The sequence below is a fragment of the Drosophila santomea genome, chromosome X, assembly GCF_016746245.2.
Source record: "Drosophila santomea strain STO CAGO 1482 chromosome X, Prin_Dsan_1.1, whole genome shotgun sequence".
Classification (NCBI taxonomy): Eukaryota; Metazoa; Arthropoda; class Insecta; order Diptera; family Drosophilidae; genus Drosophila; species Drosophila santomea.
In genome coordinates this window covers 8,617,355-8,631,668 of record NC_053021.2, presented here as the reverse complement: position 1 = coordinate 8,631,668, position 14,314 = coordinate 8,617,355, and the positions used below count along the sequence as shown (strand labels likewise).

General features: G+C 43.5%; 1 protein-coding gene across 2 annotated transcripts in view; it reads left to right on the top strand.

Annotated features, from left to right (window-relative positions):
• The first annotated feature begins 5,895 nt into the window (after positions 1 to 5,895).
• The window catches only part of LOC120456370 (netrin-A), a 44,505-nt gene continuing 36,086 nt past the window's right edge, over positions 5,896 to 14,314 (top strand). For both annotated transcript variants that reach the window (XM_039643182.1, XM_039643183.1), the window contains exon 1: positions 5,896 to 7,584. In XM_039643182.1, the coding sequence (XP_039499116.1) occupies positions 6,471 to 7,584 (1,114 nt within the window). In that variant the 5' untranslated portion in view covers positions 5,896 to 6,470. The remainder of the gene's footprint in view (positions 7,585 to 14,314) is intronic.

The following is a 14,314-nucleotide window of genomic DNA, read 5'->3' as shown; positions in this document are numbered from 1 at the left end:
TGATTTGTGAATGAATGATTCGTGTTGGCTGAGCAGTTCAGGGGATTAGCCTGTTGACAACTTATTTCGAGCTGGCTTTAACGAAGGAATATTATTATATATATATATTTTTTTTTTGTTAGCCTTTCCGCTTGTGAAGGCAAAGTTTAGATTTTAATTTGAGCTTAGTCGGATTTTGTGGTCCGCGTGCGGTTGGCGCTTGTTTCTGCCGCTTTTCGCCTTAACATAAATAATTTATCATGCACAAATTAGCGTTGAGGATTTCAGCTTTATGTCCCTGCCACAAACCCACACTCAGACACACTCCCACACTCACACACACACACACACACTCTCGTTCTCCACATGTCTGCTTGTGGGGCTGTGTGTGTGTGTGTGTGCTTGAGTGATGAGTGATGCCCGACACATTAGTTTGGACCTACCACGCCCACCTCCGCCCTCCTGTTTTGGCCCCACGACGTTGACAAAGTTTGCTGTTTACTTTTGTTAACGTTTTTTTTTTTTTTTTTCGTTTTTTGTTTTTTCTTTTCTGGCGAGCGAGCGAGAGAAAAAAAGAAAATAATTTTGGTCAACCGCAACAATTTTTCGGCAGGAACGTGACAGCAAAAAAGGACCACGACGGCCAGGAGCAGCGACAGCAAAAAGGGATAAATTATGAACCGGTAGCCGGAGACTCAGAGGAGTCCAAACACGACTTGGCTCAATACCTCTGCACTCGAAGAAAAAGTTGCAAAAACTGATTAGGAAGCGGAGATATGAACATTGGTAACTATATAGTTATTGTTATTTACTAAAACATAAATATCATATCATATCATCACATATTTTAAAGATCATTTAATGCACCTTATTATTTTCAGTGCACTCGCAACTTTCCATGGCATGGCAGCAACAGCAGACATGGCTGCAATGTCGTGGTGAAACGCTTGAAATGTCCTGGCCAGAGCACGCTCCTCTGCTCCATGCTCCGTGCTCCTGCAGATCCTGCTGCTGCTGCTGCTCCTGTTCCTGCTCCTGTTTGTCCTGCACTTCTAATGTAATCAACATCTTGTAGTTTTAATTGCATTTAGCGTTGCGAGCGGCGCCTAATTCGATTGTAACGGTCAGCTAACAGCCCCGGACGCCCCGGTTTTAGCCCTTTTGGCAGTTCCAACCATCCACGTCTCCCAAGCCATCCCCAAGCCATCCCCAAGCCATCCAAGCCATCCAAGCCATCCATGCCATCCAAGCCATCCAAACCAGCCAACCATCCACCCATCGCTTGTAGCACTTAATGAGTCTTGAAGGTAATTGGCTGGTTTTAATGGCCACGAGTTGACTTCGACATTCAATTCTTTGCCAGCTTCCGATGCTTCCTTCCTGCACCACCACCACCACCACCACTTCCTCCTCCGCCCACTTCCTCCTCCCACTTCCTGCCATCCACTGTGGCCAAAGCTAATTATAAAATCAATGTAAGTAGGTGCATGTAGGTGGAGGTGGCACTTAGAGATCGAAAATAGGCAACTACAGATGGCAAATTGGTGGAGGCAAAGGGCCCTTTTATGTAGGCTTCCACTTCCAAATGCTATTAACATAAAAATTAAACTTTGATCTAGTTAGACTCGTGCAGTTATTTGGTTGCGAAAATCAGTGAAATATTTTTAAAAGCATTTATTTACTAGAATGCAAATAAAAAAAACTTTATATAAACAAATTATTTTCACTTTTGGTTAATATAAACTTAGAAGCTGCTAATGTTTCAATAGTTATATAAAATATTATATTAAATATTGTTCAAAGTAATATTTTGCTGGCCAGTGTTATATCTATCATTGCAATCACTGAGTAATGATTCCAGGTAACTGTGGACTCCTATTTAGGTTAAATTAGGCACACTTATTGGTGGACTGCATTTTCCAACCACATATTTTTCGGTGGGGTGAGGGGAGGGGGAGTGGCGGTTCGCCGGAAAAGTGGGGGAAATTGGGGGCGGTGCCAAGACACGACGCATATTGCACTAGACAAAAGACAAAGCGGGCAAACAAGCAGACAGCCAACAGACAACCCAGACACACTGGGAAAGGCAAGAAAAAAGCGCCAGACCAAGAGACCGCCGGGAAAGGGGGGTAGATTTTTCCGAAAGGCCGGGGAGGCGAAGAGACACAGCCATAGATACTCGAAAAAAACTTTTTCAATATGAGCCAAACGGAAAGACATCAGCTAATGGAGACAGGGAATGCGGGGCTGTGTAAACGCTACTTTTCGTGGCGAATAACAGTGGGATGGCCCCAAGAGTGATCAAAGATCAATAATGAAGTTGGGCACTTTATAAGCAAGTTCGCCATTTAATTATAGCATATTGAAAAACGCCAAATCAATGTGGGATTTAAAAAATGCAACAGTAAAGTGAGGAAAGGTGTGCAAGAAAAAATGTGGAATGCTGTGCACATTCATTGTTATTAATGATTTTATGTTAAATCTAAAGAGCATTTTTTTTTGCTATAAATCAACTGTTTCGGCCCACTGTCATCCCGTCCTGCATCCTGAGCCCCACTGTTCTGGCCCCTGGGTTGTCTGTGACAACAAGGAGACACATATTTATTTTCTTGTCCCATTTAAAAACTTTATTTATTGACGCTGATAGGAATCTAGTCAGCTATCTGTGCGTTTTAGTTGCACCGCCCGCTCCCTGCTCCCTTCTCCCCATGGCCACGCCCCCTCCCCCATCCCCCATCACCCTTATACCTGATTCTAAATTTGTACTTATCTTTTTCTGTTGTATTGTATTGTGTGTCGTATTTTTTGCATGTTTGCAGGTCGAGCAATAAAATCAAAGACCAACTACAGAGCCAAACACTTTGTAAAAGACAAACAAAAACCCCAAAGATAAACACTGGGCACAAAAAGTGACCACAAAGCCCCAAAAATTGGGAATCCTGTGGCGTGGAATGGGGGCGGGGGTGAAGGGGTTGCAGGCGTGTGAATCTACAGAATCCTCGATGAGTGAGTGGAATCGGCAAAGGAGTTCACATTCATCGATGTCACCAATAAAGCGCAAGAGTGTCCTAACACAAATAAATAGGACTACGGCAAACAATGGACACTGGCAGAAAAAGTTGCGTGATTTTATCGAACAAGAGCTGAAGTGCAAAGTAAAAGATAAATATAAAAGTCAACTCTGCAGGTGTTCATAGAGAACATCATCTTAAAATGCACCCTTTTATTTAATTATGCCATCAATTTTTATAACTTTGGCTCATCCCAACATAATAACTAATACTCTGTCTTTTGTATATACTTTAAACTAGGTTCTCTGGGTTTTTCGCGCGGTGCATGACCTGGGGACGAGCGGATCTGGATATTGTCCAGCTGGTGAGGATTGCAGAGCCGTCATAATCTAAAAATCTTGCCGCCGGCCAGTCGGTCGCTCGGCCTGGCAAACAAACAAACAAACGGACCAACGAAAAGCCGTTTGGACTTTGCGCCCCATTCGAAAGCACAATTGACAAAAGGCCGGACGGTCCTGAACTACACAGCTTCATCCCACTGCCCCTCAACCCCCACTTCCCATCTATCAAACCGAAAAGCCCCAAAACCCCCCGAAACGCCCACTCTCTGAAAACTCTGCGAAAACGACAATGCAATTTTCATTACGCACTTGCCAATATTAAGCCAAAGTTTAGCACTGTCTGGCCGCCCACCCATACAAACAAACAGTGCGGGACAAAAACGCAGTGGTGCACTGAGAAAATTTGCTAGTATAATGATCTATTTAGCAACATGACTGCCCAACTTCACAACCTTTCCAATGTACTACCATACTGAGACGGAATGCATGGTTAAATAGTAGTTTACAACCGACTTAAGTTAGCGTATATTTTGCCAAAAAATTCTCTCAGTGTACCCACATACACAGCCTCGTCTTGTCGTGGTCGTGGGCTTTGTGGTTGTCGCAGCCACGCCTACTGCCTAGGTAATAAAGCAAAAGTTCTCATCCAGCTTGTATGCCCCATCTTCCATCCTCCTCTCTTTGAGTCTCCTCCAGGCCAAGGCGCCTATAAGCCTTCGACCAGAAGTAGTTTTGGCTGGATGCGGATGCGGATGTGGCTGCGGATGTGGAAGTGGATCCGCATCAACAAAGGAAGCGGAAATGAGCCGGCCAGCTGTCTTTCATCGCATGCTTAAGGTCGTAGGTGTTGCAGTTGCTAAGCCAGAGGTTCAAACGTAAGTACTTCTAATCACTGGGTTACATTTGTTAAATATGAATATTTATTTTCCAGCTGTTTCTTTTTATTCTTTACAAAATACTTAATTAGGAAAACAGGCTGTTATGATTTATGCATTCAATTTAAAGGCGATTTCAGGCAATATTTACAATAAACCTTTCCTGCCTGCCAACGATTAGGTGTGAGCATTGTGTTTAAGCCCATATTCCAGGGCCCCTTGTGAGAAGTCGAATAATTAAGGTATATACGATACGATACGGTTTCGACCGCTGCCACGCCCCTACGCTCTTACGCTCTTACGCCCACCCGACCACACATGCCCCATCCAAGCTAATTATACGCGCCTCCAAATAAAAACAAACAAACAAACAAAAGCGCGTGGAAGGGAACCGAAAGTGAAACGCTTATCAGAAAGGTGCAGGCAAAATGCAGAAAATATTGGAGTAGGCGGTGGGGAATATCGATGTATATAAGAAGCAGGGGGGAAGATTGGGGGGGGGGGGGGGGGTAAAGCTATAATGAAGCCATCGTCGTCGGCATGACCATCCGCTCGTCGTAATTACGCGCCCCCTTCGAAAATTGATGATTTTCATTAACGACTAGTTAATAACTTAGCCAGCGCGAGAACGAGAGTTGGGGATTGGGTATTGGGGATTGAAGATTCGAGATTGCAGATTCGAGGCGTCTTTATTATCGATAGCCAAGGGTATCCAAAGGTAAACACAGGGCGGAGCAAAAGAGCCAGAAGAACGCAATGATGTCGATGTCTTCGCTTCTGCTTCTGTTTCTGCTTCCATCTCGAAATTCTCAATATTTGGCTGATTTGTGGCCTTTGATTAAACTGAAAAACATCGATTCATTTTATTGGATTTTCGTAATAATATTAGGTTTGGGTTTTCTAAAGATTTTTCGAACTTTTTTTTTATCGATTTAGTTGAAGAATGAACGATAAGTTATCATGCTTCAAAATTGGATTGTTTTCTTGTTAGACTTCTTATGAAACTTTTATGCAGATAGATATGTACTTACAGTTATTGTGATATATGGCTTAGAAAATTCGAATTATTATAACGTAAATAATAGTATCCGAACGTTTAGTTCAAACCAAAGTTTATTGAAAAAACACAAAAAATCCAAATATATGCTTTATTTAATTTTAAAACGATTAATTGATGATACGTATACATAATTTATCAAGCTAAAAGCGTACGACGAATGCTGTTTAAGAAAACAGTTATCTGTCCGTAAAGTGGACAAAATGTTTGGATTTGCTGTGTGGCCCCGTTTGTGCGGCCAAGTCAACAAAAACAATCGACGGCAAAAAAAACAGTGGCTATTTGCCGACAAGCCGGCAACAAAATGTGTCGCCGAGTGGCAATAAATGTAAAAAACAAAAAGAAATAATTGCAGCGCCAGCAAAGCAACAAATGTTGCGCCCGAACTGCGCAACTCTCAAAATGTGACTGAGAGATGTATCTGAAGAGAGAGGAGAGCGGTTGCGTTGTTCTGTGGCAGCGCAGCATCAGCAACATAATGGAGCAACATGTTGCGGGCGGCGATCTTAAGCGCGGTCACCAACAAACACACACACACACACCGAGACGCATACACGCACGTGCAGAGGTGGAAAACCGAAAAATCGAAAAAACGAGCGACGAACGAAAACGAACACACAGTCGCCTGTGGACAAGCAGCCCGACTTGACGTTACGAACCGAACGCCGCCGAACAACGAACGGCGATTTGAACGACGCGATTTGAGATTTGGGTTTGGAGATTTGCGATTGGAGATTCGCGATTTGCGATTCGATTCGAGTGGCTGGAGATTTGACACGCGACGCGCGATTCAAAAACGCGTGCGCAAACGGCTGTCAAAGCGGCGATTTCGAATTTTTTTGAGTGCTCAAGTGTGTTAAATTCAAAACTATTGGCGATTTACTCATTTTTTGTTTGGTGCGGCTCTAGTGACTTTTGAAACTATTGAAATTCACAGAACTTGGAGTTCTTGTTCAAAATCTACAACTCGTAAACGGTTTTGAAAATTTGAAATATTTTTATGATTGTGCTGCGCCGAAACAATTAACTACCAAGAATTAGTGATTTTTAAAACTACAAAACAGTTGAAAGTTTATAATTTTGAAGCTCCGTTATTTTAAATTACCAAGTCTAAAGAGTTTTTTAACTGAATAACGGCTGATTTCGATTTGTTTTGAGTGAAATTGAGTGATTTAAAAAACACCTAAAACTCACTGAGACCACAAACATGCCTCCACTGATCGGTGGACTGTTGCTGCTCCTGCTGCTGGGAACCACCAGGTTCGCACCCATCCAGTGCATCTCCAATGATGTGCTCTTGAAGATGTTTCCGCAACAGGCGCCGCCGGATGATCCGTGCTACAATAAGGCGCACGAGCCACGCACCTGCATCCCGGACTTTGTGAACGCCGCCTACGATGCACCAGTGGTGGCCAGTTCCACGTGCGGATCGTCGGGTGCGCAGAGGTACTGCGAGTACCAGGATCACGACCGCTCCTGCCACACCTGCGACATGGCGGATCCGTTGCGCAGCTTTCCAGCCCGATCGCTGACCGATTTGAATAACTCGAATAATGTGACCTGCTGGCGCAGTGAACCGGTAACCGGAAGTGGCGACAACGTGACCTTGACCCTCTCGCTGGGCAAGAAGTTCGAGCTGACCTATGTGATCCTGCAGCTGTGCCCGCATGCACCGCGTCCCGATTCGATGGTGATCTACAAGAGCACCGATCACGGACTCAGCTGGCAGCCATTCCAGTTCTTTAGCTCCCAGTGCCGCCGGCTATTCGGACGACCTGCCCGCCAATCCACTGGGCGCCACAATGAGCACGAGGCCCGCTGCAGCGATGTCACCAGGCCACTGGTCTCCAGGATTGCCTTCAGCACACTGGAGGGACGGCCATCGGCTCGGGATCTGGACTCATCGCCGGTGCTGCAGGACTGGGTGACGGCCACCGATATCCGGGTGGTCTTCCACCGCCTTCAACGCCCCGATCCGCAGGCCTTGCTCTCACTGGAAGCCGGCGGAGCATCGGACTTGGCCAGCGGCAAGTACAGTGTGCCCCTGGCCAATGGACCAGCTGGCAATAATATTGAGTCGAATCTCGGTGGGGATGTGACCACATCCGGCGGTGGTTTGCACTATGCCATCTCGGACTTCTCCGTGGGCGGACGTTGCAAGTGCAATGGACACGCCTCCAAGTGCTCCACGGACGGCAGTGGGCAGCTGAACTGCGAGTGCAGCCACAATACCGCTGGAAGGGACTGCGAACGCTGCAAGCCATTCCACTTCGATCGCCCATGGGCACGGGCCACCGCCAAGGAAGCCAACGAGTGCAAAGGTGAGTCAGCAAACCATTTCATATTTAATATTTTAGTCGGGATACGGGAATATACAAATCTGGATGGGAATTTATATATATATATTAGCACTTTTTGTCTATGACTATATGGTTTTTTAGATAATTAACCGAAATTCCGAAAACAATTTTAAATATTTGTATAAGCACCTGCTTATTAAACCATTTTAAGATCCAAAAGCAAGGGCATACTAGTAGTTTGAAATAAATAATTCAGCTCCGGGAATATTCTATAAACAACGAACCGATTTCAGTTCAACATTTTTGTTTATTTATAAGTAATGGAAGGAGAGTCACTATATAAACAACTTTGGTGGGCTTGATGCAGGTACATTCCTACCTTAATTTACACAAATACAGTATTTATACAAAATAATACAATATTATGAAATTGTACGTTTGATTTTAAAAGTCACAATTTAATAAGAGGTTTTTTAATTAGATGTTTTTTCCTATACAAAGTGTTTAGGTGGCGTATTTGTAACTCAAACACACCTCTGGGAAAAATATTGGATTAGGCTTGGTTTTATTGGCCAATATTATTGAGAGGGCTTATAAACACACTCGAGGGATCTTACCTGAGCCAGAGAGGCTCTTTTACCTAAACTTCTGTTGTGCGGAATAACCCGGCCAGGAGTTTTTCCCGGGACACATCCTACCTAGGCCAAGAAAGTCAACCAACTCCCCCATGAAAAATGGGAAAACAGACGCCGCAAAAGGGGGAAATATCGATGCGAAATTATGTTACCTTCGGGGCGAGTATTTTCCCCCAAGGACATTCTGCTCCTGGCCAGCCAGCCAGCTCAATCTGTTGGGCAAACATATCGGGACACAAAGTTAAAATACAGAAAGTAAGCATATCGCTGGAGTGCAGGGTTGCAAATGCTTAAAATGGTAATCTGGAGCTGGGGACTGGCGACTGTCGACTGGCGACAACTCCATTAGAATTTTCGATTTCAATTTTTCGAGCCAGTCGCGTGTGTTTGGTCTTCATCTTAGTTTCACTCGGCACGGGGTTGCTCTTTTCCACGCCAAGGATAAGAAGCATGCTGGAGGAGGAACAGGAATCTGGAAGCGAAAATATGAAGGAAAACCCAAAGGCATGAATGTTTGTGCTGCGGATTTGGCTTAGCCATAATTGAACAACTCGATGGACACGTGTAGAGTGTTATGGGGGAGGTATGCGCGCATACAATAATATCCGTAGGTAAGTGAGACCCAATCAAGTAGCAACTCTTGGGCCAACCCTCGCCACCGAGGCGAAATCGAGACGTTACCTTTGGCCAGGCTAAACAAGCAAACAAACAAACAACAGCAATAACATTCAATCAGGACACAATGCCGAGACTTCGAGGGCGATATTCCGCTACCAATGTCCGGATTGCCGAATTCCAAATCCTGAATCCTGAATTCAGAATCCAGAATTCAGAAACCCCGGGATAAACCCTCGCAATTAACCCTCTAAAAACTGGCTGAGCTCGAACAATAAGCGCGAATTTAAGCGAAATTAATTTGATAAGCATTTTCAACAAGAGCGAACACATAATTCCCGACAATCGAACATGAAAACGAGAGCAGGGAAGGTTTTGGGTTTTCGATTTCTTCAGATTTTGATGTTGGAATTTGATTTCGTGCTTTAGAACTGACAAAATTGTAAGGGTTCAGATATGTGTGGACATTCTTTATTGTTTTATTAGCAAAAATGTGCAGTTTACAACCAGGATATTCAGCATTTGCATATAAATTGATGAGCTGCAATATTTGTAAAATCAAACTATATATGTAACCTATTTTTCATTGGCTTACACTTACACTTCATATTAGATGGCTCCATGTGAATGGGAAAAGCACTGGCATCATTCATTGCAGGCACTTGATGAAAGTGTCCTTCGTGGTCATCACGTGCCATAACATTGCAATTTTTTCCTCATCCAGTTGGATGGCGATGCTAGGGGAAGGGGGGGATTGGGAAAGGAGGGAAAGGACATGCAGCCGGGGGACCTTTAGTATTGTTTAGTGCATAAATCACAGTCACACCATACGGGGCGGGAAAATGGAAAATGGGCGAGGGGAGATGAAAATGGAATGGAAGGCAGACGGTCTTATCAGAGGCCGGCACGTGTGCCAGACTCTCCTACTCCTTCTACCGGCCACGCCCCCTGGCCACGCCGCCCTTCGGTTTATTAGGGTTGCAAAATGCAACCGACCTCTGCGTCCCTGCCTCACTGCATCCCTGCGTCTCACCCCCTCCGATTTCAACTCAAAGGACCCGCGCAGCATATGTAGCATGTTTATGGACAAACGAAATTAACGTTGCCATCGCCGCTTTTGACGTTCAATGTGACCTCAAACAACGGCTACAAAAACAACAAATACAACAACAATAACAACGAAAACAACACAGACAACAGCCAACAGCCAACAGGCAGCAATTACAGACCGAAAAACAACAACAATGAAAAGGGAAACGAAAAATGTCCAGGCCGGAAAATATTTCCGATGAGCGGTGTGAAAAGAAAAAACCACAGAAAATTCGGAAAAAGCGAACATATGCGAGCAGATTGCACTCGAATCGAATCGAAATGAAACGCAACGAAAATGGCTATGGAAATCCAAATCGAAGCGAATGGAATGGAATCGAATTGAAGGGCACGTGATGCTATCTTTTAACTAACTGCAAAACGATTTAGGTCGGCTTTTAATGAGCAGGCGATAACAGCAGGCAATTTGCATGCCAGGACTCACTAAATTAGGAGTTCCCCAAATATATGCCACACATATGGAAGGATTTTATGTAAAACAGGCGAAGGAAGTAGTAAAAACTGAGCTCAGGAATAGGAATATTTAGGGAAATAAACCATTCAGATATTATGCATAAACGCTTCGCTGTTTCCGCAATATATCATTTCATAATAATGCGCAAAAGTTAATAAACAATTTCTAATGCATACGTTTCTAGCCAAGCATCATAAAGTAAAAAACTTTAAGGCGGAAGTTGGTATACTTGATGGCGTATTTCATGGAAATTTCTTTTAACACCCCAAGGGTTCTTCGATGCCGATGGCCAAAATTATGGTTCATTAAATGGATCAACAAATAATAAAGCAATCTTTCGGCTTACAAAATATCCCCTTAAAAGGGCTAATATCTTAGAGAGCGAATTACGAAAGAGTCCCGGGAAAATCGTGATTAATGCACAGATGCAGTCCCATTATTTCTCTGTGCGCCGGAAACCATTCATTCTCAACATTCTTTTACCATAAATTGCCAAACTCCCAAACTCGCAGCATAAATTCGCCTTAGATTTATAGGTGTCGAGAACAAAGGAGAGCTGGCGCACATACTCGTACATGAACATACATAATACATATATTTTTAATGAGTTAAGACGGCAGCCAACTTTGACCCGCACTTAACCCCTCAATCATATGGCGAATGCAGTTTATCACACCTCCATCCGCACCCAAATCGGGCCTAGGATCCAGAAATCTGAAGATATATATATACATATATATAATGTACAGGCGAGTCATGGGAGTCATAAAGCTGAGGAGCAGATGAAAATAGAGGAGAGAGCGATGTGATTTTCAATTTGAATTTAAATTTGAACAAAAACAAACAGATTCGTGAGATGCGGCTAAAATTAACGTCGGCGTTGTTGAGATGGCGCACAATAAATAAATTTAAATCCGTTAAAACGTTTGGCAAATCAAGACATTACTCATACGCCATGTTGTTGCCGTGGCCGCCGACCAGAAATAGTTCCTCTGATGGACGGGTCGAAAATGCTTCGCTGCGACGGAGTGGTGATAAATGTGCCGGGGGCTTACGAAAATGCCGCGCAAATTAGCCAAACAATTTGTCCAACTAAAATCGAATGGAATGATTTGGCGGCCGCCGAATGATGTCTATATATCATCGCAGAAAAACAAGGGCATCATCACTAGCTAATAAGGGGTGTTATTAATGATGCATGAATATGCATAAAACCTATAAATTTCAGTTAGTTATAAACTAATCCGTTCAAACTGAGTACACTTTTGCAATATTTGGCTTGACAGAAATCAATTAGTCATTTAGTTAATTAATTTTGACTTCAGTGTCTTTAAATGCATTTGCAATGAAACTGCTTAAAGGAAATAAATGAGCAGTGCATATACATAAATAAGCAGTAATATATAATCATTTTTACTTTTTTGTTGACCAAGTTAAAGGTTATTTCATCACCTTTGCCTTGTAAATGCATTTTCCCATCTGCCAGTTTTTGCCGCTACCACCAGATTTTTTTCCCTTGACATTTTCCGATTTTGTCTCCGTTTTTCCTGTTTTCTTCTATTTTTTTTTTTTTTTGGCTGGCTCCCCTGGACATTGATTCGAAATTGCATTGGCATGTCCTCAAGTTATTTGCCCATCCTTTTTGGGCGGGGTTTGGGCTTTGTTTGGCTGTGATTCCGCTGCTTTGTGTGTGAATGTCCTGTGGCTATAATTTCGCACAGCATTCCCTGCCAGTCGCCTTATGTCAGTTTTCATCAGTAACATTTCATGAATTTTTTCCCATTTTTTTTTTTTTTTGCACTCGTGGACTTTTCCTTTCCCACTGGGATAAGGATGAATGGATTGTGCGGAGGAGGGGGACATGCGGGGTCCCAATGAGTAGAAAGCGAAACGTGCAAAAATCCTTTCGCCTCGCCATCTACTCCGTTGTCATTTTAATTGTTGTTTACCGGGCTTGTCAAATGCGCACTTCAGTGTGCAAAAAAAGCAGAAAAAATACAAGAAAATAACTAGAGCATCTGGACTTCCGACTTGCTGATGCCCTGCACTCTGGGCATTCACACTTTACTGAATTGGTTAGGTAAAAACGTTTATGTAAAGGTTGCTGAGCTTGTAACTGCAGTTGGAATGAAACCTTATTACCATATCTAGTAGATGCAATATGTACTTAATAGTTATTAAAACTAAAATGCAATTTACCAGGTATGAAAAGGAGGAGCACTACATCATTGCTAAATGAAAGACCCCAGGTGGCGCCCATTCAGCCGGTGGGTCTGTCATTTTGGGAGCCTGAATAGAACCGGGGACACCTAGACCATTCGTTATGATGGCCGGCTGTCTATGACGAGGCTGTCATCGCCATACGCTCTGATTTACTGGCCAGCACATACTCGGCTTCACGCTCGTCCTCGTATCCTTGCATCCACGCATCCTCGCCCATATATTCTGCCCATCCTTGGGCATATGTATATCCTGGCCAGTGGCTTTAATTTTTGCACATCAGTATTTGCGTATTCACTTTCATCAGTGGTGCTTAGCGAAATGTATTTAGCAATATTTAGCTAACTTTTTACAACACACTTTGGCACTTGCTTCATTTATGTTGTTATTTATCGCCCCTCGAAATGTTTGGCAAAATGCTGGCAGCTTAAAAAATGCCCTCATATTTGCTATTCTGCATATTAGCCCCTTTGGACTTAAGTTGGCATTTGTTTCGGTTCGGTTCGGTTCGGTTCGGTTTGGTTTGGTTTGGGCTTGGCTTTCAAGTGATTATGATTATTTTTTATGCACATAACGCCACACAAAGCACAACATGCAACCCCAGCAGCCAAAATCCTTCGCAGGCTCATCAGCCAACGAATGTCAAAAGCAAAGGGCAAAGGCAGCCAGGACACAGAGAGCTCAAAAGCCAAACAAACCAAAACAAAACGAAAAGTTAAGTCAGCAGCTTTGGGCGGATCGGTGAGTGCAGCTACAACGATCTGTGGATGCCCTACAAATGGTAGGATCATAAATTTAAACCTAGCAACTACTATACATAACTATTTTAAAAACTTTGCAACCTTTTCCTTTGAATGTTAAAAATACAATTTTTTCTTGTCTGTGAGCCATGGATTTATGATTCCAACTCCTTATGAAAGTGCAAGGACAGCGCTTGGCCATTTCTATGCCACAGCTTCAAAAGGTAGAAAAAGGATCTGAGTCCTTCCCCATCCATTCAGGCACATGTTCATACATATGATGTGTGTGTGTGTGTTTGACTGCTAGAAAATGGCCAAAGGCCAGCTGGGATGTGAGGACGAATGCCGTGCGTTGATTTTAACTGTTATTACTTGCTGGTCGAGGATGTGGATCAGGTAAAACGGGAATGGGAATGGCGATATATACATATATGCATTTATATACACATATCTCTGAGCACGGAACTCGACCCCGTCGACGTCGTCTCTATTTGTCTGGCCATTTGAGTTTTGTGTAAGCAGTTAATTGGATCAGGGGCTGGTTGCCTTCATATCTTAGCCCATCCCATGTCATCCCATCCCAGGATCGGGATTCCAGTCCATGTGGCAAAGAAAACGGCATAAGAGATTGTTGCATACTTCATGGAGCTGTCGGATACATTTTTAATAGGCTTTGAATGTCGAGCCAGTTGGCAAATGTCAACACACAAACTCGAGGAATGCCAGCGGGTTGGGTTTTTCACAGAGTGAGAGTGAGAGTGAGAGAGGGGGGGTTTTTGGAGGAGTCGTGTCTGTTCGTGGAATCTATTAAATCATTTTTGTTGCTAATACATTTGTACATAAATAGCAGCAACAAGCATATGTGTACTTGCCACTTCCATTTTGTTGTTGGTCTTGGGTGTTGCTCTTGGGAATTCCTTTGAATTTGAATTTGAATTGCGAGAATTCCCTTCGAAATGCGGCGAACTTGCAACTTG